Below are 23,798 nucleotides of genomic sequence, written 5' to 3' on the forward strand. Positions count from 1 at the left end.
AATCGTGAAATAAAAAAACCCTGTCACTTTTAATATATAAGATACTAGCAGAGTACCCGTCCTTCGTACGGGGTTGGCATGTAAGTATAAAGTGACATTAGCGTATGGTTTGACAGCTCCATTTAAGTAATGTTAAATAATGTTTACATTCAGGATAGTGACATCATTATTTTAAATATGATCCTTACCCTCTTTGTTCTAATATTCATGCAGTATTTAAATGAATGTTTGAACCAGCTGTATGGAATTGTGAAATCAAAATTAATTTGACAGTTAGTACTGCTTGTTTACATTTTTAAACTTTGTAGGTTTGTTCTTTGTTGTCATGGATACCATCAATCAAAATTTACTTTGAAATCTCTCACCTCCGATTTTTGAAAGCCCACGGGGCAGAGCCCTAGGACAATATTGAAGCGGGAATAGTTCTATATGTATCCTCGGAACTGTAGCTTCATGTGTGTGCAATTTGAGCCCAATAGGTTCAGTAGTTTTTGAGATTAGCTCATACAAACACACACACAGACACCACCTCTTCTTTATAATAGTATAGATAGATAGATAGATGTATCATTCTGAGCAATGTACAGACAAAACTATAACTTTATTTATATAGATAACTGGGTTTTCAAATAGTGCTGGGCGGGGGAATTATGTTTCTCATTTGTTGTGTACCTCATTTTTTTATGGTGGGGGGGGGGGCTGTCGCTCAATTGGGGGGGGTGCGTCATGAGTCTAGGGGGGGATGGGCACCCCTGCCACACCTTCATCAGAACAATTTATGTGTAGTCATTCAGTGATACAAATTAAAAGAAGTCTTTAATGAAGGAAATTTTGTAAAACAGACTGAATTTACACATAAACAAATACATAGGAAGGAATAGGATGTTGATTTGAACTGTCCACTACATTTTAAATCCTGTGATACCGAGCTTAGACTTTACAAAATGAGTTTATCTTAAGAAAATAAGTTTTTTCAGCAAACATATGTACCTAACATATAGATTTGCCTTATTTAATTTAGTAACACAACTGCAAACACGTAGTGCTTTGTTGTAGGAAATTTCTGAAATTACTGCCACACAATTTAAACTATTAGTGCACTCACTTAAACTCACTTTTCACCAGTTTCAAAAGAACATCAATTAATGTTGGCACGATTATAAAACACTTTTTACACACACACACACAACAGTCTATATTAAAGTATAAATACCCTCATGAAATGCACTATTCTTCAATAGAATTTGTCCTGGTTGGCTTGGGAGAAGTCACGACTTTGAGCAAACGAACGATCGGAGCTTCGAATGTCATTGAAATACAGAACGAGATTAAGAAAGAAGCTACAACGTTTCCAAAGTACAACACCAGCTGAAAAATAAAAAAAACCAGAATCATTTAGTGGACAATTTGTGTTATTCTACAAAATAAAAATAATTTAAAGTAATCAATACTTTATCAGCTCTAGTACACATATCCTTTAAAAATATCAGAATATATTCAGACTGTTTTTTTCACTGCTAACATAAATTCGATAATAAACTAAAGAAAAAATACTTACAACCAGACCATTGTGAAGATGGAGGGGACCGTCCATCTGGAAGCTGACAGAAGCCATCAATACAGGATGGATGAGGTAGGCGCAGTATGTCAGTCTCGACAGAGGATGGAGTAGGCGGCATGACAACAGAGTGTCTATGTAACCTGTAAATGGTTTGTTAGAATCAATAGAAACAAATTATGAAACTATTTAGGTATTGCGCCTGAAATGAAATAACGTAGTTTGCAATGTAGGGATATTTAGTACCGCTAAGCTATTGTGGTTCAAAAACAAGAATAAAACCAAAACAAACACATACATGATTTACACTGGGCAGTTTTAATTTAATTGATGTTCCTATACTTCCATCATTTTTCCTACATGTTATAAAATATATCTACATAATGTATTTTGACAAAGGTGACATCATCACTTTACTTCTTTTGATAATTTTATTGAAACAGTGACAGACTTTGTGTACATGCATCGCTAAATAAATACCTATTTTAAGCTGATTATGAGTGCAGAGTGAGTTTATAATGTAGTGAGATAACCTCTATCTGTATCTGTGTATATGTCAATTGAATTAAGAATGTCAAAGTGAAGTTTAAGTTTAAGGATGTAACACAGGACATCATATAGGAGAGTTTAGGTTTTAATGTTTATTAGGATAGCAGGCATATCTGAATTCAGAAGAGTTCATTTTGGTGCAAGATATACAAAATAATGTTCACATTTAGACAAAAACTAGATACTCCGCTGTCTCTTGACAGTATTCTTAAACAAGGAAGGTTTGAGTTGGGAAGAGAGATACAACTGCTAATTAACCAGCCTGGAGTCGACACCTTGCGTAAGGTAAAACGTAGGAAAAAGTTGGGGGGGGGGGGATTAATTTAAAACTCATCCTTAATGTATGTATGAAGAAAATAATAAATGTTTAAAATTATGTACAACTGACCACCGTGACCCGTGCAGCAAGCTATGACGATCCAGCTGAGAGCTCCGCCCCAAGCTGTGTGACCGAGGGCTGTGTAGATGGCTGAACCCGTGATGTCCAGTTGTGCGTTCAACACTCCATAGACCAGGCTGGCCAACACCAGCAGCGACAGGAACCAGCACGCCACGGTCGTGAACTGGGGACACCAACAATCATTGTCATACCAGAAGGAAACCTTTAGTTGTATTGTTTTTTGAACATACATACGATTTTTCAAAAATTTTGTTCTGGAGGCCAGCTTAGGATAATAGTGACATAGCAAATTTTCAAAAACGGGATCCTCCCACAAAATTTGGACTAAGACGCCCGTTTCTAGGACAGGTCAAAAGAAAACATCTCAAAGAAAAATATCCAATTCACTTTATGGAAAAGAATGCAGGGCCATACTTTAGAATCGATGAGGCCCCCCAAAGGCTAACACCAGAGAAGTCCCTCTATAATGATACTGGTGCTGGGGCTTAGGGGGTTTCGATTGAAATACACATAGTATTGCTTAAACGTGATGAACTCGATCCTTTGTATTCTACGATCATATCAGACAGGAACAGACCTAGGAGACTAGCTAATGAATAATTCCATTTTATTTCTGTGATAATAATATTAGTAGGGATCTGCGGGACAGACCTTTTTACTTCGGGTCACAGGTCCAAAATGTACTTCGGGTCACGGACCATGATCAAGGCGGTTAAAAATTTTATTGCTTTGAAAGGTATTGAAAAACATTTCCCTTGAAGACCCAAGTGAGGCTGATGTCCCCGGCAACCACCGTATCTACCACTACTACAATATGGCCCGAGAAGTATGGACTTACTGATCTGACAAATAATAAATTACACTAAAATATATGCGAAGTACAGTATTTCTTGAAAGTCAAGACATTTTACTCTAAATCTTAAAAAAAAGCTCAAAAAATTTTGGACACCCGAATCCTACCAACACCTGGATTTTCAAATATCACTAAATCTGCTAGAGTTTTAAGCTAACACAGCCCCAAAATTTCACCTAGTTTATACTCTTATAGATTTTGTATAGTAAACAAGAATCACTTCACCTTTGATATGTGAACCTTGCACTTTGTCTTGAAGAGGAACCATCCAGAGAACATGCCCACAAGGTAGGGGCCGAGGCGAGTCCATGGCTTGTCATATATAGCATCAAACAACTGCAACTCAGGCTGCTCCACCCTGTGTGTGAGAGAGAGAGGTAAATTAAAACTAGAAATATAAATAATATAAAAATTTTCAAAATGGTAGAGATAGATAACAATAATAATCTGTGAACACATTTTGCTTATCATAATATGCTAACTCTACAAGATCACATCAGATAGATATTGAAAATTAAAAGTATCTTTGAAAAAGTTAGTTACCCAAGAGTCAGGCTTGCAATAAGGAGAGAGTTGAGCTAGCTTTTCTGTTAAAGCTAGACACAGCATTAGGTGCTAATAGAAACACAATAAAAGGTCACAAGACTCTGGGCGTACCCTAATAGAGTTGTTGAAGCTACCCTCTGGAATAGTCCTTTATTAGGACCAAAAATCTTTTATGCACCTGGACCCTAATTTTCACACGCTGTACTCCATCAAAAGATAAGATTTTTAAACATTGACTTAAGTTAGAAATATATTAATTTACGAGTTTTGTTATTTTTAAAATATTTCGTTTGTGACATATACCTGACTTTGTACTGATACTCAGCAGATATGAGACCAGTTGTCAGCCATGAAGTGAACAGAAACACCAGAAGGGCTGCTACTGCAACACGGAAATGCCTGAAATACAAAATGAAACAAACTGCTGTAAAATGCAACACATATCTTTTAAAATTGTATTAAGAAGGAGGGACATATAATTACTAAAAGTTGCAACTGCTGGAGTTACTCCATTCCTGGGGTAGAATATAGCTACCTATGAGATAAATTACTTGTACTACAAATACATGCTTCAGCTATAGCCCCAAAGCACATGTATTTCCTGCTTGCTCATTAGCTGGGTAGCTGACTTGATACAGTTCAAGGATCCAGATGTTCTTGATCTGGTTTTTTAAATGGTCATTGGGAAGAAGTAGCTATCTTATTCATTTTCTGTTACAAAAGTCAAACGTTGACACATGAAAATATTTGTAAGAAAGAGGAATTTTGAAGGGGCTTAAAACTGAGTCTTATAAAATATTATATTTTCAGCGAGTGGTTTAACAATTTTGAAAAATGTTATATCAAATCTATTATATTATTAAAGTAATACAATAAAATTTTATGTAAATGGTTAAGGCCATTAACCAAATAAAATTATAGGCATATGGCACATCAAAATGAAGCTCGAGAGTGTGTAGATTTGCCGAAAAGTATTGGTATGAACGAATTCTCTTAGGGCTCTGCCCCACAGGCCGATTTCAAAATGGCTACGCCTTAATTTTTAAAAGTTAACATTATTCGACTAATTTATCGAAAACAGCTGTTCAATAAAATTGACAGTAGTTTGATTATTTTTATTTACAGTTTTGTTTACTTATATTATTATTTTTTGTATGTTCAAAGAGGTGCGGTAAATGAACACTGATGCTATTTCTAGCTGTTTGATACAAGTGAGTGCTTTAGATGTTTGAAAGACAAAAAAACGTGTCTGTTGGTTGTCAAAGAGGTTGTCACCGATCTTTAACAGGATGTCGTGAAAGAGAGCGGCGAGTTCAGGTACAACCGATGGTGCAACCACGTCAGCCACCTCAGGACATAAGGTATGAAGGTCCCACTGCTTTTAACATTCCTTCTGATGAGAATTTCTTGAGCTTGGGCCCTTTAAATGAAATATGAAGTCAAAATTAATTAAATTAATAAAATTGTGGCTTCTGAATAGTACACCCGTGGATTCGCGGGTAGAACCTATTGTAGTTATTTAATCAGAGACTAATACCCTAATACAAATTCACTGTTTTGTAACATACCTGACAGATATGAGCAATATTAAGATTCCAACAGCGTAGAACTGAGTGTCGTTGGCGAGATACCAGCTCCACAACATGCACTAAAACACAATGGTGAGATCATAAGTACCTTTGTTGTAAAGTAACTATCACAAAAGACAAATATATTCAATACTCTACTATCCATTTCATGTTCACTCCCCCAACATAAGCCGTGTATTTCAAATGGCATTTTTGGTAACAAGGGTAGCAAGGACAGTTGACCCAATAAATATAATGTTTCCAGTAGGAGAAGCACAATATTCTCTCTCACAAGACCTGTATTACTCGGAGAACATAGAATGGAGTATAGTTTACAAGGGTTAATTATTTTTTAATTTTGTGAAGAAACCTTCTGCTTGATTTAGCTTTCCAGGAACGCCAGCGTAGTTGCTAAACAGCTAAAGCAATAAATGGTTAAGCTTAATATGACCGTGGGATTTGTTCTTCGCCAGATAAGTAGAAATCTCTCACCTAACTATAACAGTTGATTTGTAAAATTAAGTTGTCCAAATGTTGAGCATCTATAATACTCATTATACATGTATAAAGGTACATTCGTCCTTGTATCCAATTCATACAAGTGGTTATAACAGGTTATACAGGAACAGGTTATAAAAGTTCATTTCCTTTCAAAAGAGTCGATTAACACTTGTTTTTTCTACAGGTAGCTCCCTCATATATAGAGGGCCTTTCTAATAGGGAGTGAGCTTTGTTCAAGTATATGTAGTTATGAACTGCGACTAACTCCTGGAAACTCAAGTGGGGAAGGTCAGATTAGTCATGTGTTACTATGGGGCGGAAATTCAAACAGTAGGTACAGTAGAACCTCAATAAATGAACAGTTAACAGCTGATAGGGTGCACACAAAAATAATAATTTTTTCTAGAACATTTAGTTTGAACTTTAATTCAACATTTATTTGAAGATTATTATTCAATATGTAAAAAATACTCATGTAAGTAATACATTTAAATGTAGGCTAAACATTAGTCTGTTATGAGTTCATTTACAAAAACCCATTATAAATTTCAATGCTCTGGATAACTCGACATCCTATATTGTCTGGGTTCTGGGTCTACAAATAGTCAAGTTAGTGTGGTTTTATTTACTATCATATAGTGAATGAATGTTTTTTGTGAGCATTAAAAGGAGAGCAAACATGAAAGTAAGAGGTTAAATTCGGCTTTTTGTAACAACAAAATAATTTTTTAATTTTACTTTAGGGAATATATCAATTAACTCAGGCTATTTACAGATATCAAAAATAGTTGGCACTTGGTATTATAGACTTAATTTTTATAAGCTTCTAAACAATTTCAAAACACCAAAAAAATGTTTAAAATAAAAACGTGTACAGTAACCTAATTTTCCTAGCATTTTATGCAGGTAATTTTCAATCCATGTTCGCAGCAGCAATCAAACTTAGTTTTAGTTTATTTGTTAACGAACTAGAAATAAACATTATGAGGTTATCACTTAAATCTAAACTGAACACACAATCAATGTCCATCTGATAGTTCCTTTTATTGGAGTGGTGATTGGTCTGTAGGAACAATCTATTAGCAATTGGTAAGTACATGTTTATTTGAATTTTTATAATACATCGTTTAAGTAAAACTTTTTCTTGTTAATAATAAATTGTAGTGGCCCTACCTACTTAAATCAAACATCAAGGTTTGGTTCTCAAAATAGTTGGTCATTAATACTGTACTCTTATGACATAGGTAGTTTTATTAAAAAAACAAAAAGCCTTGTGTTTCTATGGGGCATTTACTTTACATTTACAGTTTAACAGGAACACAAATATTTCAAACCCTAACCAAAAGTACAATAAGTTTGATTTATACCAATCAAACTTTTGATTCAGAACTATAATATCATTTCATATACACAATAGTTAGACGTTAAAATGAATTGGCTCTATTTCAAAAATATTGAGTCTGACTCTGAATTTATAACAATGCATTCAAAATCATGTTGACCGAATTTGCTATTTCCAGGTCAACTACTGCTTAGAAATCTTTTTCACATCAGTGGATGTATTATTTAGCTAATGGCAACATAAGTAATGCTTCTCTTGCATTATTCTGTGCATGTGTGGTATCGGTACCGACTTAATTTTGAAAACCTCTGTAGTTATCTAAATAAATTGTTATTGAGAATGTGGGTTCTAGAATAGGTATTTTAATATTAAAAGGACAACACTTCTTTTACAGCCACCATGTTGCTGTTGTGCTCACTATTGGTTGTGGGATGTAGTTTTATTGCTGCTGCTCCATTTTCTGGAACCATGACAGCCTTTTATAAGAACAGTCCAGATATGATTAATAAAATACCTCGCCATGCTGCCTTTTCTGATTCCTTGGGGGTAAGTTTTACGAATTAGATAAATTCCCTCAATACTCTTTTGAAAAACATAAACTCACCATCACAAAAACACTTTAATACTTTACTTTGAAATGCCAACCTTACAAAGCCAAGTACTTAAAAAACCATGCAATGCTAAGCTTTGTTTTATCCAATAATATCACTATATTCATATGTAACTTGAGAAAAAAATATACAGAACAATCACTTATCTTTTAAAAAATTGTTTATAGGAATAATTTCATTAATTTCTTACAACGGAACTTCATTTGTATATTGATAAAATTATATGTTTCCAGAGTAGTTTAGAACACTAAATTGAACATGAAAGAGAACTTATTTCAAACTGTTGTGGAATTAAAGTTCTTAATATCCACCACATAATAAAGTTTTTTTACAAAAATCTTGTGCTAATTTTTTAAAATATAACTTTTGTTGAATGGTTTGTGTCATACAATAATTGGTAACTATTTACAGAACACCGTCATAGCAGATCCCAACTTCTCAAGAAGAGAGCATTTGATTTCCAATCAAAATGTCAACAACATTCCAGTAAACATGGATGTAAACAACGGTGAATCAAGTGATGTAAGTTATGTAAATGATCTCCATGTTAAAGAAACTGCAGATAACTTTCATGTTAATATTCAATTAATAGAGTAGAATTAAAAAGTACTTTAATATATTTTCTTAGTCTTTACTATTGTATTTTTGGTTATCAGTAGATTAACTAACGAGTATATATTTAAGCTTTAAATGACGTAATGTTAACAATAAATAAGTCTTTTCCATTTAACTTAATTTGACATAGGTACCTAATAAATTTAGCACTATATTGATTGATTCAAAATTTAATTCTTGCTAGATAGATTATCTAATGCAGCTTTTACACAGGATTTCACTGCACTTGTTTTAAAGAAAAGCTTACAACAACGTAAAGATAGAATTTGTTTGATTTTTTCAATAGGTTTTCAGTGTTTACACAAACAATTTTGTTTTCCTAAGTAGTCAAAGTAGTATTCTTACATTTGTTTACAGCACTCGTTTTAAGCTGTAAATGTAATACGTAAACACGGCTTAAAACCTGAGCTGAAATATTGTTTAATGACAACTGTCTTGAACACCACAAATTTAAATTTCAAATGCATGACTTTGAAGGTAAAGACAGGATAGAGTTATTATTAAGAATAATATAACAAATTTCAGGGAACACTGATAAGGCGAAGGAGGCTGGCAGATGACAAAAAATTAGACTTGAAGATGAAAATGCAAAGAGTGAAGAAAGTAGTAAGCTTGGACGCCATCGGCTCATACAGCTTGTTCCGAAGTGACGATCGAAAAACATCCCTCAAAGCTTTTGGTTCTACTGAGCTGTGGTACGATGGAAATGGTTTTGGACTAAAGAAACCTGGTCTAGGAGTCCAGTTTACCATATACTACTAGACAAATAGTGAAATAAATATGTAAATTTTGATATTTTGTACATGCATTAAAATGTGATATTGCTCAATAAATATAACTTATTACAAATATTTTATGTTTTTATTGTTATTACTGAATATGTAAACATTAATTACTATATTATAGGTCGGCCGGTTAAGCCCCCCATACACTATCGAACATGCCACCCGACCTGACAACCTGACCTGACGACGGACCCATCATCCAACCTGACTTATGTCGGGTGTTTCCCACACACTATCGAGCATGTTACCCAACAAGTCAGGTGAAATATTAGTTCTGAGATAGATTTTGAAACGACTGTTAGCTGTTTGAGGGGGATTTTTAGCGATGATTTTAGGGATTTTTAGAGCCTATATTTTTTAACGAACTTTAAATCACACTCTGGATACAGTTCCTTGCACTTTTCTATCAGGATATCGTGCCCCTACGCGCATGTTTGTTGCAATAGAGTTTACTTTTGACATCCCACAACGCCTTCTGGTCTCTGTAGAGCTAAATAAATTCTGACCAGACCTGTTTATTATTATTAAATGACATTATGGAAAAATGGGACGGTTATCACGCACAACTCGCTAAATACAAGTTTAACTGGAAACTAGTCCAACATGTCAGGCGGACGGCTCGAGTCGGGTGGTGCTATCGGACCGAGCATCCGACCTGACATATCCGTCGAGCATGTCGGGTCGGAACCCACACACTGTCCAATATGTTCGACAAGACGTTGGATCCCGACATGTCCGTCCAACATGTTGGATAGTGTATGGGGGGCTTTAGATAACGAGAAATATTTAGCGCATGTAGGGGAGGTAACGGCGAGGGAGGGTATGTTCCCCCTCTCCGCCAATGTACATCCCTCTCTCCCAAGTACATCTTTAACTATGTTATACGTTATATGTTATGAATAATGAAAATTTTAATGGTGGGTACAACTAACTACTTTTTCCTGACTATAGGCCTATCACATCCAAATTTTAGCTGTGATCAAATACAGTTGACAGTTAAATACAAACTGTTTTTGATAATCAGAATTAGTACCTAAATAAATGGTACTATCAGCAATCTGACACCAACTGTCTCCCATTAGCTTGTCAACAACCCTCATGGTGGACAGTGGAGTAGCTATGGTTGTTTTATAGAGAAAATACTGAAACCTGCAATAACTTTTTGAACTAACAGCATTGGAGGAATTTTACTAATTTTTTAGAGTTAAAACGGGCGTAACATAATAAATTCTATCATTCCAGCTATTTTTGTTAAAATCCAATTTTTCAATTAATTTATAGGTTTTTATGAGTAAATCACCATTAAAAATCAAAATTACAAAAATATTTTAAAGAAAACATCTGGAGATATCATGAATACAAAATTCCATCAAAATTGGACCACAGGTGAAGTATGTTGCTCTATCACATCCACACACACATATTACTTCGTATACCACTTTTTTAGGTTCGGGGGAACCACACTGGATTCCACCAAAAACTCAATCCCAAAAATTTTGGCTAAAATGTTAGGTACTTTCTCCTTATATACCCTGGGATGTACAGAGGGATAGAGTAAAAAAGTGAGACAAATCATATAATTTTGAATGAGTAACAAAGTATGTAGGGTAAATGAATGTAATATCTTAGTCTTCTGGAGATAACCGTGTGGTTAAAGTTTCAATGGGGATTTCTCAACCTTTAACTTTCTCCCCCTATGTTCATAGTATTTGTAAAAATAAGTATTGTTTTATCAAAATTTTTTTAGTTTCAGTGATTTTTCCATAAAAACCCACGAAAAAAATCTGAAAAAAATCTGATTTTCACAAAAACCGTTTTGAACGATTTTGATAAAAATTTTGTATTCTAAGTTATGGTCCTTCCAACTAATCAAAATGGTACAACTGTAAAAATTACAGTTTAAAATATTTTGCTACTTTTGTAATTTTGCTCATAAAATAATATGGTTACTTCCACCACTTGCTCATTACAAAAGTTTTTGAAATGATATTGGGAGAAAGTATGCGTCAGTTTGCTGATACCGCTTACTTTTAATACTGTGTCAATCATATGAAACAAACTTTTACAGATTTTAAACTACAATTCTTCGACATGTAAAGCAAGATGAGTCATATTAGTTTTATGGACGTTGAAATTTATTTAATTGACAAGTAGAGGAGATGTTCTGATAAAAGTAGATTATATTGATAACAAACTTTATTAGTTATATAGAAGAATCTAGAAGTTCTGACGGGTTGTGCCATAAGATTTGAGGTAGGAACATTACAATAATTAGTTGTCATTTTTAGCATCAGATCCAGATAAGGTAGCCGATTCGATCATGATAAAAGTATGTGGATTTTGATGGTTAGAAAACTACTCCAAACATACTTCAAAAACTCAACCAAAGTCACTCCATTCAATCATATTTAGGCCTACTGGAAAAAATTAAAATAAGTACTATAAAAAGTAAAATAAGACTAATATCATAGAACAGATTATCCTTGGCTTAAGAAACATTCTTGATGAGTGAAAAAATATCTATAGTATTAGAATGCTGTTAATATTTTTGTTGTGTTATTACTTAATAAATAAACAAAACAAATGTAGTTAAAATAAAAACAAATTGGGGTTACAAAAAGGAAATTAATTATTATCCTTATATATAATACGTGAAGGCGTTTTCTACGAAACACTACTCCTCCATTAATAATGGACGGATTTTTACAAACGATGTGTCAAAATTAAGTATTTTTTGTGTAGACGCCCCCTTTCACCAATTCCTGTAATAAAAGTCCTCGGGCTTTGCCCCACAGGTCATCAAAATATCAATGTATTTCTTATGAAGAAAAGATTTTGTTTACTTAAACAGACGAATAATTTGTATTAATTACAGCTGTTCATAGTAAACCATTGAAACCCACAAGAACGTTCGTTTTCAGAGTGAGTTCGTTTTCAGTTTCGATAACTGGCTAGAGTGGAGTGTTCGTTTTCAGAGTGAGTTTGTTTCCAGTTTTGATAACTGGAGTGGAGTGATTGATTACATTATCTTTGAGTTGACTCTTTTAAGTAATCGGAAATTGTGACTGTTATTAGTTTTGAAAAAACGCCTGTAATACTTTGAAATTGCTCGAATTCGAGCAACAAGTGCACTATTTTTGCAAGAATGGCTGTGTAACAAAGTGACACCTCAGACAAATTAACATCTATAAACTTTTGTACTAAGTTAATTATATTTTGTTTTCAGAACAATGGATTGGACAGTGTTTCCCCTTACCATCTTGGTTGCCATAACTTCTACATTAGCTCGGCCAAATGAGTATGTAAGTTTCCAAGTAATTTGTTGATGGTAACACAATGTCAATCTTTTTGTATAACAAACGGATAACTTTTGAAAATCAATATGTGATAAAATATAATGTTTTTAATTACTTTTTTTAAGGTTTAAAATAATTCTTAGATTACCCAATAGACTAAGCATCAAAATTTGAAACAAAACCAAACTGAAATTAAAATAAACATTTTCCCCTTGACTACAAAAGCGTTATGAGAGTATATTTAGTCACTTGTCATCACCCTGTTTTAAATTTTTATATTACATAACTAGAATTCAATTAGTAGTAATAATTCATACAAATATACTTTTTTATAGAGTGCACCGACACAGGTAGAGAATGAGAATGGAAATTCTGTTGACGGAGGTAACATCGAGTACAGGCCTAACTTTGAGGAGCCTCAGACTCTTGGAGTTAGTAACCTACTCGACGCTGAGCAATGGAAGGAGATGCTCGCTCAGGGCAAGGTGCGAGACATGATCAACTCCATCCAGCGAGCACTTGGTGAGCAAAACCTATCAACTTGTACGCTATAGAAAGCCACTTTGTTTGACGGTTTTGGAGTGTAATTCAATTTTGTTTAGTTATTTACTAAAAAAAAATTGTATTACCATTTATACTAGGTATATAAATGATGAAACTTAGGGATGAAAAATATGTTCCTGCCACTAGGAACTACTAGATATATTAAAACTTCAGTTGATGAAGAGGATGTGTCTGGCTAAAATTGATAGCTAATGTTAAGATTATATATATACTTACCAATTTACGGCCTTTCAAATGGACATAGTAATAAATGTAAATGTATCAAGCAGTGTTGGAAGACATAATTTTTATCTATACATTATTTGGTTAAATATGTTTTATCAAGCTATTTTTATAAGAACCTTATTGGCTAATCATTGTTGAGGCAGAGACACTAAGTATTTAAACCTGAACATGAGTGAAAAATTAAGAGTAGAATGGAGTGAGATGTCTTGTGCAGATGAGTTACTTTGATCAGCCTTTTCTTTAGATAGTTTCTTCTAGATTTATTGAAAGCTCTGTTCCCTATCTATCAATAATGTTAGCTACTGGTTGAAAATATTAACTAAGGTATTTTGCTATATTTAAATATATTTTTGAGATTTCACCCATTTAACTAACTATTGTATTCCCAGGATCAGACAGGCCAGTCAAAATGAGGACTCAGTGGGGTGGACCAGGTACTAGCGACATCGGCAACACAGTCCGCAACACTGTCAACTGGAACGCTTTCAGAGACGACAAGACTAACCTCAACATTGTCATGGACTCTCAGTTTGCCCGGAGCAACGGCAAAGTCGACATGATCAATCCTAGTGTCGGAATAAACTTTCAGATGAAATACTAATAGATTGTAATAATTTCCCCTTAATGCATAATGGGTGGTTACACAACTTACTCACCCAAGAAAAGAGGCTCAGGCAGTTGATATCACACTAAACTAAAGGAAGTAGGATATCAAATTTAATGTGTTGTGAGCTTTTTGTATGCTGTCAACTGAATAGACATATTTTCTTTAATTTAATTGTGTATCCATTTCTTAATTTGTTTCTAGATCTAGTGCTCTCTCTCTTTCAAAAAATAACATTTGCTCTCTCTAAAACTGTCATTTCCTGTCCAATAAATATAAATTAAAAACTATTATTTTACAATTCAAAAACACACAGGCTACTAGCAGAGTTTTAAAAACCAAAGTCAAATTTTGGAGGAATTTTTTTATGAAATAAGTTAAAAAAAAATCAAGTTTTATGAAAGTATAAACGGCAAGCATTGTGGGTGGTGTGTTTCTTACTAGACCAACTAAGTTTTAAAACCAACTACTGTATAGCGGTATCATTGACTAAAGAGAAACAGAAAAGAAGACATCCCATCAGCCACATGTTTAAGATCTTGTCAGTTTTAGAATGAAAATGAACATAGTTGTGTTGAGCTACTGAAAGTGTGATCATGTCAATTACTGTACTGATTTTCTTTTTGCCCTATTCAATCAATTTGAACTAAAAGCCAAACTGAAATAATGATATCCAGTAAAAGATAGCATGTTATATGTCACATTAATTATCAAAGCATTGAAAACAAAGATAGAAAGGGGAGTTTTGATGGCAGTTCAGTTTTATTTTATGTCCACAGCTCCTCCATTTGTTGGGATGTCTACTTAAAAAAAACAAAGCTAACCATAGATCCCTTGTATAGTTAACACAACAACATAACTATTTTTATAAGCTAGTTGATGATCGATTATATTTCTATATCCTAAATGGGTATTTTAATTGATACAGTAGTATAATGACAATTGTCACTCACTATCAGATTACGATTTGATAGGAGAGTTCAGTTGTTGTAAAGTGGGCAAGGTACTTTGGAAATTCTTACGCCTTGTGAGTATGTATTTCTAAACTATTATTTTGATAATTTATGGCCTAAATACTGAGGTTTCCTTAAGAAGGTACTTCTCAATCCTGCAAAAACAGCTTCGGTGCAATTTGTACTCGGTCCAATTTTTACTTTAAATAGTAAAGTAGATATTCCTTATACTGATCGGTTTTTTTTTTTTACTCTCTAGAACAAACTACTCTCTGTGTCTGGAGTGCCACTATTATGAAGCTCTATAGAAAGCAGCATACTCATCTGTCAGTAGCTCATTGATCGTTATTATGTATTTTACCCAAATCTGGTTAAACCATAACATGAGAATTTAATGACAACACCGAGGTCTAATATCAATATCAATATGTTGTATTATAGTCTTTTGGTGAAAACAAAATCCAATAAAAACATGAAAACTTATTTGAGCAGCAAACGTTTTTAACACCATTGTTGAGCAATTTTTCCATACACAAGTTCACTTTGCTGCAAAGTGTTGCATGAGTTTGTCATTACAGTATTAGAAGATTAGTTTTCAATTATGAAGATTATTGAGATGGGACATATTTTTCAGCCTTACAGCATGCTGTTGGCAACATTATTTCTCTCTTCTTGTGCTGCTGTGTTGGCAGCCCCTCAATTTGCTCAGATCAACAATGCTCAGCAAAATCACCAGATGGCCAATATGTTCAAGGCGTTAGACGTTGAATCCATGATCAAGACTTTTGACCCAAAGGTATTAAACTTTTGCTATATGCGTATATATTGTAAAATGTTTACAAGAGAGCATTTTGTTAACATTTAAAATACTTTTATGGTGCTTCCTCTGTAATGAGACAAGTTTTGACTCCACTATTGCCATTACAAAATTATTTGTTAAATTCTTAATTATTCAGGGGAAAACTTTTTGTTTTCTTTCTCTTATTGCCTAGTTCTGTGCTATTTTCAAAGGAGGTTTCGGAGGTATACAAAATCTTTTAGAGCTAACGACCCAAACTCATATATTTTGTGGGTGTGCTGGGAATCGCACCTGTGACCCTCTGGCACCAAGGTCCGAGATGCTAATCATTAGCATTACATTAGCAACGCACCCAAGCAAACATATTGAGTTGAGAATGAGTGTAGAGAGAAGTGAAATGTTTTCTTATCGACTGACTACGATTTGCTATTTCTGTATCAAAAACTTAGTTCCAATGAATGGACTGCTGGGTCAGTATCAAACTACCAAAAAGCAGCTGACTTTATTCTTGCTTGTACCTGCAACTTATACTGATCACTAGTCAATCACTGTATTCAATTAGATGTCCAGCTACTCAATTTACATAAAGCTTAAAAAATTTACAAGAACTAACCAGCCACTGTTGAAACACTTCCTTATTTTGTACGGAATTAAAAACTTTATCCAGCACGGGATGGAGAAGTAATATATTAAGAAAGTGTGTAAAGCTAATCCATCATTAAATTTAAATTTAATAATGTGTTACAGACCTTTGACATGTTAATTATTTTACAGTTTGTGGTAGTGAACGAACAGAGACAAGACATACCGGATGGAGTCCATGATGCTTTGGTGAAGAGCCTCATTTCAGACCTCCACAATGTGGACATTCCTGTTGTCTACGCTCAGAAGAGAAATGTTCCTCTCAACTAATATAGCCAAAATATGACACTATTTGACTTTGTATCCTACTATTTGACAAAGAACTCACTTGTTAATGCTTTTGATAAAGTGGGTCGTCTGAATCAAGAGTAGAGTTCCATCCAACTAAGATGCTTGATAAAATACAATATATCTTAAGTTTTTTTTTAAATAATATTATCCAAAAGCTACTCAAATAAACTATTTGTGAGTTTTAAAGGCTGGAAAACTGTATTCAGCTTCTTTTCACATTGCTTTTGTCCATCTACATGGACCTCAAAGGCGTGTACATGTCAAGTTAAGCAGAGGGTGAGCCAGTACAGGACAAGAATGAAATCTAGCCATTATATTGGTAACTTTTTATGAGAAAGAGTGGGAGGCAATTGACACCGCTGTCTTGGTTTCACTGTTCATCCTGCTACCAACTCGACAAAATACAATTTTCCAAAATACAAAGTACAGTATCCATTGTTTCCTTATCTTTGTATGCATTGGTTTCAGACTTTTAATGAGACAGCCACTTATGTGTACGGTATTCATTTATCGTTCAGTAGCTTAAACATTGAAGGAAAACATTTTGTTAGAATAGAGTGTTTTAACGTATCCACAAACCTGAGTGGATACGTTATCACTCTATTCTAACAAAATGCTTCTGAAGGTTCAGACATTTTTTTAATTTGGACAAAAACTTGATCCTGTGGTGTCTGAACGAGAAATAAGCAAACGAACTGATCATACAACCTATGGTGGATTCATAACTTAAACTTTATATGTTTGTTTGTCTAGATGTGTTTACACCTACCTATTTCCCCTATACATTTCCCTAACAACAACTATTTATCACAGTAGGTTGTTTTTACAAATAAGATTTACAAATTCCATTGCATATACTTTATGCACGGTACTCACCATATCCTTCATGGGGAACAGACTGTTGATATAGAGAGCGTTGCGCCACCAATACCTCTCACAGTTGACGTTGTCCAGAGATACGGGCTCAAACACAGAGATGTTCTTGACCCAACGCATGTTGAGCTCGGCCACTCCCAGCACAAACATGTAGGCTGGCGTCAACCTGAACATACCAGACAATACTGAGACAGAAATCAACAGTAAATGTGAAGGAAAATTATAACTGAAAAGGGACCTTAGCTATGATGAAAAGTATAACTTGAGCTTGAGATGTGCCTTTATGTGAAGATACACGCAGAATCATGTTTTTCACCACTATCATTAATTTATCATGTAACAGGAGAGCAAGCTGGACTTGTGGTAGAGTGTGGAACTTCGTTTTCTGAAGACCTGGGTTCAAATCCCACCAATCATCAAACAATTTGATCTAAGTGATGATAATGCACAACCCTCTAGGCCTAGTCTGATTTGAAATACTGTTTTTATATAACTCAAAGATAATTTGCAGCCCATAAAATCAACAGCACGCTAACTGATGACAGATCCACTTATGGTGACCAATTTTTTTACCATAAACAGATTTCTCGATAGCAAGTCACCCTTGATAACAAAAATCTTTTTGAAAATACCCTTTATTTTACACTACCAATAATCACATTTTATTACAAACCTCTATTAAGAATGCAAACTTGATTAAAAGCCTTATTTGATAATCCCCACGAGATTATTGATATCGAGGTTCTGATGTGTATAGTGTATAACATATCTTGTCTTAGCCATGAAAAAAATCAAAAGTATGTTAAAATTGTTTAAACACACCTGACAAAACGGTATCCAAGTAATGTGAAGAACTTCTTTGCACCTGCAGTGAACTCTGCACCACAGTCGATGGCTCTGCGAGTAGAAGGCTCAGACCGGAGAGATTTGAAGTATAGATATGTGACAAGCAGTCCGCTGTAACGAGCAAAAGCTTATTTACAAATTGTATGCTAAACGCTTTCTTCACATATCCTGAAACTTTTTAAATAAAAAAAAAAAAACAATAATAAAGTACATAGATAGGTACTTTAATTTCAAAAGTGATACTCAACTTCAAGTATAGGTAGGTATAGGTATAAGTAGTATATCTTTTAGGGGAATAGAGTATTAAAGAACAACTGGTTAAAAATGTTTTTAAACAAACATTTTAAAATTTCGACTACAATTGTATTTTTTGTCAGTAGTTTTTGTACATGGTTTACTGTGTGCTTTTTAATATCTACGATATTTGTATGTATTTGTTTATTTATATTAAAAATGCCAATTGCATGTATATGCCTGACGGGTGATAAAGATTTTCATTTGCATAAACACTTACTCAGTTTTTACTAATCAGTGAACTACTATTGAAGACTGATCAATTGACCCAATGATTTTGTCGTTAGTTTTTTGCTGTGATCATTATGTCTGACAAATATGGGTGACTTTCTGTTTATTCACTTCCCATGCTTACTTCCACGAATATTAGTACAGAAACGGCAGATAGTTAACATAAACGAATTATGTCACTGGCCCTAAAGTGAACATGTTTTTATTTTTTTAATGGATCTGCGAAAAACCTCAAAACCAGCTGTTACGGCTACACCTTTAGACATTTGGGCCAGTGACGTAAATTGTTTATGTTTATGACTAATATTCGTAGTTACTACAAAATTAAATCTTTGCAATTTGCATTTGAGTACTCTGCTAAATATGCGGATGACAGAATATGCCTAGACAAAGGGTCGTTTTCCATATGCTACATGGTGAACTAATTGTTTGTGTTACCTACCTGATGAAGAAAAAAGTATCAACAGAGAAGGTGGCGTTGCTGACAGTTTGAAACATGAAATTCTTCTCAGTCAGAGTACGCAGCGTTTTGTTTTCTGAAAGCAAGTTAAACACATGCAAAACCACACTTAATGTTAACACAATCTTTTGAAACACTCAACAAAGCAGAAAACACAGGCCTAGATAAGTTAAAATAAAATTAGGACAAATAAGTTAGGTTAAGACTAGGCCAAACTAGGAATAGGATAGGGACCACCCACCAACCGACCTACACCAAAGACCCCCTATCAACCCCCCACTCCTGAAATCAATCCTAACCTAAAAAAAAAAAAAAAAAAAAAAAAAATAATGACAAAACCTGATGAAATATCAGACGAAAATGACATTGCCAGAAAGGCATACTGCAAAATCTGTGATCAAATTGTACATGAAAGCGACAAAGCAGTGGCATGCGAGTGTGATGACTGGTACCATAAAAAATGTGCCTTGATAACTAACAAACAATATAAAGCTATCACAGATGAAAATTTCCCCATGACTTGAACATGTAAAACCTGTCTTAAAATTAGACCGAAGAATAACAACTCCATGAACAAACCCATGATCGAACCTGAAAAAGAAACTAGCCCTGAACAAAAAATGAATCAAACTATTGCAATGTTTGAAGATAAAGTAAAGGAATATGAGCAAATCATTGACATCTTGATGGAAGACATGAAAACCTTAAAAAACAGCCTAGAAGAAAAAAATAATGACATTTTGAAATTATCTGAAACCATAGCTAAAAAAATAGAAATAAATTATAAACTCGAGGCAACCATACACAGTATCCTCAAAACTACAAAGGGCTCCCTACAAGGACACTTGATAGACAATGCAAAAACAGCTTCAGACAGCGATCCTCTTACAAGACAACACGGGAGTGATGACACAAATTTCAAGAAAAACATAGAAACCTACAAAAAAGTGTGCAGTCCACTAGAAAAAAACAAATCGCAGTGCAAAGACTACAAGCCTTCCCGAAATAAACTCCAGACCCAACTCACAAGACCATACCGGTAAAAAACTAGAAAAAACAAATATGCACAAAGCCCTAATCATAGGAGACTCTATCCTCAGAGGAGCCGTCCACAAAATAAACCCAGATATCCGAGATGTCATCGTCAAAATTATACCTGGTGGAAAAATTGCAGACGTTAGCAGACACCTCAGCTCACGAAGCAAACTCCCATCAAAAGTTATAATAAATATAGGATCAAATAACGCAGCGACAGCGACTACTCCTAAACATCTAATTAGACCATACTGGCTCACCATAGAGGCCTTAAAAAAGTAAAAAGTAAAAAGTAAAAAAGTAAATCCCATCCTACACATAATAAACAACTCAATCGAACAACAAGAAATCCCAAAAAGAATGAAAGTCTCAAAAATATATCCAAAATTCAAGAAAGGCGATAAAAATAACCCAAAAAATTACAGACCGATCGCAAACCTACCAGTCCTATCAAAACTCCTCGAAAGAGTCATGTACAACCAAATCACAGACCACATAGAGAAACATAACTTAATTACAGCAAACCAGGAAAAAACTAAGTACCAACACAGCTATAGCTCAACTATGTAATGACATAACCAAAATTTGGGAACATAAAGAATCAGCATCAGGCATATTCATATCATCTGCAAAAGGCTTTTGACATGCTCGATTGGAACATACTTATTCAAAAAATGCAGCAGTTAAATATACAAAATGAAGCTTTAAACTGGATAAAAAATTACCTGACGGACAGACAACAATTCGTAGAAATAAACAACCAAAATAAAAACATGATAACCACAGTCAAATCCTCACTAAAAACAACAGCTAGGGGAATACCACAAGGATCGATCCTGGGGCCCCTATTCTTCATTATATACATAAACGAACTTCCAAATCAACTTCAAAATGACCAAAAATGTATCCTGTTTGCAGACGACACTACGCTAATTATCCCCACAAAATCAAATTAAAGTGTAAGAAATTGCCAAAAGATAAATAAGACGCTCAACCATATAACATCTTACTGCAACAACCTAAAGCTGAGCATAAATAAATCAAAAACCGTCCATATCAACTTCACAACCAACAATACAAAAACTAACGACGACTGGTTACAGCTAGAGATCCCAACTGCAGAAACCACCAAATTCCTCGGCATCACAATAGACAAAAAATTAAACTGGAACAAACATACTGATCAACTCTGCAAAAAACTGGCATCAGCAATATTTGTAATAAGAAGAATAAGAAGTATAACCAACCAAGAAACAGCCCTCATAGCATACCATTCATTATTGACTTCACATCTACGCTACGGAATTGCAGCTTGGGGATCTACAGCTCAAAAAAATATGGAAAAACTTTTTCACATTGCAAAAAAAAGCAATCAGAACAATAACAAGATCAGAAGAATCAACCAATCACAAGCCCCTTTTCATCCAACTCAACATAATGACATTAATCTCACTCTATATCTGCGAAACCATAATCCTTACCATTCGATCCAATCCCAACCTAAGACAATCGCAGCACAACCACAACACCAGAAGTAAAACAAACATAGACATACCTCAACACAGACTTCAAAAAACAAACAACACACCCTCATACTCTGGATCAATGTTCTACAATCAATTACCCCAACACCTAAAATCAAACACACCTAATTTTGAAAAAAAATTAAAATTGTATCTAACTGCAAGGCAGTTACGAGGCGTACGACTCAATAAAAGAATACATAGAGGAGCATGCATACATAAAACATAAAACATAAATACATAAATACACGAAACCAGAACACAGAAAACCCCGAAAAAGGAAGAAAGTTGACGACTCCCCGATCAAACGATTGTGGTGAGGACACCGGAAGTAAGAAGTAAGAAGTAAGAAACACAGAATATTGAAATAAATAAAAACATAGAAAAGAACGGAGGGGGGTTTTTGTTACATAAATAATAGTTTTCTAACAGCTCAAAAGCATATTTTATGGAATAAAGTATGAATGAAACACTGCTCAATAAATATAGGTACCTCCTGCAAAACATGTTTTAGCAGTTAAAATTTAAATTCAAACTAGCATTCTGTTTGTTTTCTGAAGACAGATGGCCAATACTGGAACCAGCTCTCTTTGGAGGCAGATTTTTTAAATAATACCCGTAACTGAAGAAACACCAGATCATAGTTAAACAAATCCACAAAAGGAATCAAATTCATGCCTCACTTACTTTTGAATCATATTTGGGTTTCTATATGCCTTATTATTGTGTGCCCATTACATAACAGTGAGTCACTATTTTAAAATGTATTCAGTTTTAATCCAACCTAATTGTTATTTGTCTTATTTCAAAAGTAAGGTAGGTACCTACTGGTATAGCTCAAACTCTAATACCACAGGACAGCTTAGAAAATCATATTTCCAGATAAATAAAGTAGAACATAACTTTTGTTTACATTTTTGTCATCATGTTCTGTTCTACTACTTCACGTGTAGTTTCACACATCATTTTAGAACTAACCTGCAATAGCGAACACTTGCAGGTAGGTGTGGACCATTATGACCCAGGCAAGACTGAGGAAGCGTAGACCGTGTACACAAGTGAGAGAGTCCTTGGGAGCAGCACCGCAGTGGAGGATCTTACGAGCATTGGAGAGTGCGGAGAACGACAGAAACACCTGACCTACCACACTGACAGGCTCTGTAAAGGAACAAATGTTAATTACAGGTTTCTGTTGAGTACACCAACTTTTTAACTGGCTAACGTTATCCTTTACTGGTAGGCAATGTCAGATTCAAGAAATTATTGCAACAGAAACTTTTGTCTAGACCACTTAAGAGCATAGATGAATATTCTTAAGTGGACTGTAATGAGAATTCCAACTCCCGTCCCCCACCATAGTTATTTTGATTATTTTGACAACACCTATACAGAACAACTCCTCCAACAGTGATGCAATGTAATCAAGATAACTAGTGTTGATTAGTTTGATTTGTTGATTTGTCGTTGATTAGTGTTTACAGAGTTTAGTACCTCTGAAGGAGTCACTGGTAGATATGTCAGAGTCAGAGTTTCCCTTGGCGCCCATGTGGTGGTGGGGAGAGATCTTGTCCAATGGTGATGCCAGCTTGTCGGCCGCCTCGGCTCTGTTGTTGTTGGAAGGTGTTTTTTCCCTCCTGCGCTGTTTCCTCTCTAGATGGTTCTCATAGGCTGTCCCCACGAACATGAACACCAGCAATATGGCTGTCACTGTCCTGCACACAACAGTTTATGTTAATAAACTAAAACTTCAATTTCAATATAAATAAAGGATCTTCAATTACGATTGACCATGGATATAACTGAAATAGTGAAATGTCTTAAGCCGGGTTTT

At 34.5% G+C, this 23,798-nt stretch overlaps 3 protein-coding genes across 3 annotated transcripts in view; 2 read left to right on the plus strand and 1 right to left on the minus strand.

Moving 5' to 3' along the window:
• Positions 1-1,177: 1,177 nt before the first annotated feature.
• LOC128991921 (nose resistant to fluoxetine protein 6-like) overlaps positions 1,178-23,798 on the minus strand; it is a 69,912-nt gene continuing 47,291 nt past the window's right edge. Inside the window, exons 4-14 of the mRNA XM_054415206.1 lie at positions 23,459-23,679; positions 22,946-23,125; positions 19,392-19,485; positions 18,401-18,535; positions 17,579-17,744; positions 5,475-5,554; positions 4,210-4,305; positions 3,586-3,718; positions 2,496-2,670; positions 1,559-1,701; positions 1,178-1,368 (exon numbers count right to left, since the gene is read on the minus strand). Of these exons, the coding sequence (XP_054271181.1) occupies positions 1,228-1,368; positions 1,559-1,701; positions 2,496-2,670; positions 3,586-3,718; positions 4,210-4,305; positions 5,475-5,554; positions 17,579-17,744; positions 18,401-18,535; positions 19,392-19,485; positions 22,946-23,125; positions 23,459-23,679 (1,564 nt within the window). The 3' untranslated portion in view covers positions 1,178-1,227. The remainder of the gene's footprint in view (positions 1,369-1,558; positions 1,702-2,495; positions 2,671-3,585; positions 3,719-4,209; positions 4,306-5,474; positions 5,555-17,578; positions 17,745-18,400; positions 18,536-19,391; positions 19,486-22,945; positions 23,126-23,458; positions 23,680-23,798) is intronic.
• On the plus strand, positions 6,984-9,382 carry LOC128991919 (uncharacterized). Its single transcript, XM_054415203.1, has 4 exons — positions 6,984-7,064; positions 7,712-7,863; positions 8,340-8,450; positions 9,069-9,382. Exons 2-4 carry the CDS (start codon positions 7,717-7,719, stop codon positions 9,303-9,305), a joined length of 495 nt encoding a protein of 164 aa, XP_054271178.1. The 5' UTR covers positions 6,984-7,064; positions 7,712-7,716; the 3' UTR covers positions 9,306-9,382.
• LOC128991920 (uncharacterized) lies at positions 11,484-14,191 on the plus strand. The gene is made up of 4 exons (XM_054415204.1): positions 11,484-11,581; positions 12,555-12,630; positions 12,960-13,146; positions 13,803-14,191. The coding sequence occupies exons 2-4, from the start codon at positions 12,559-12,561 to the stop codon at positions 14,012-14,014; spliced, it is 471 nt and encodes a 156-aa protein (XP_054271179.1). The 5' UTR covers positions 11,484-11,581; positions 12,555-12,558; the 3' UTR covers positions 14,015-14,191.

Source organism: Macrosteles quadrilineatus, unplaced genomic scaffold, assembly GCF_028750875.1.
Source record: "Macrosteles quadrilineatus isolate MER2022 unplaced genomic scaffold, UCM_ALF_1.0 Scaffold_4__1_contigs__length_99947679, whole genome shotgun sequence".
Taxonomy (NCBI): Eukaryota; Metazoa; Arthropoda; class Insecta; order Hemiptera; family Cicadellidae; genus Macrosteles; species Macrosteles quadrilineatus.

Bases quoted from the DNA above. Each gene is read 5' to 3' on its own strand.
- LOC128991920 (XM_054415204.1), top strand. From the start codon at position 12,559: ATGGATTGGACAGTGTTTCCCCTTACCATCTTGGTTGCCATAACTTCT. The intron at 12,631-12,959 runs GTAAGTTTCCAA...ACTTTTTTATAG, and splicing joins TAGCTCGGCCAAATGAGTAT to AGTGCACCGACACAGGTAGA. The intron at 13,147-13,802 runs GTGAGCAAAACC...TTGTATTCCCAG, and splicing joins CTCCATCCAGCGAGCACTTG to GATCAGACAGGCCAGTCAAA.
- LOC128991919 (XM_054415203.1), top strand. From the start codon at position 7,717: ATGTTGCTGTTGTGCTCACTATTGGTTGTGGGATGTAGTTTTATTGCT. The intron at 7,864-8,339 runs GTAAGTTTTACG...AACTATTTACAG, and splicing joins CCTTTTCTGATTCCTTGGGG to AACACCGTCATAGCAGATCC. The intron at 8,451-9,068 runs GTAAGTTATGTA...AACAAATTTCAG, and splicing joins ACAACGGTGAATCAAGTGAT to GGAACACTGATAAGGCGAAG.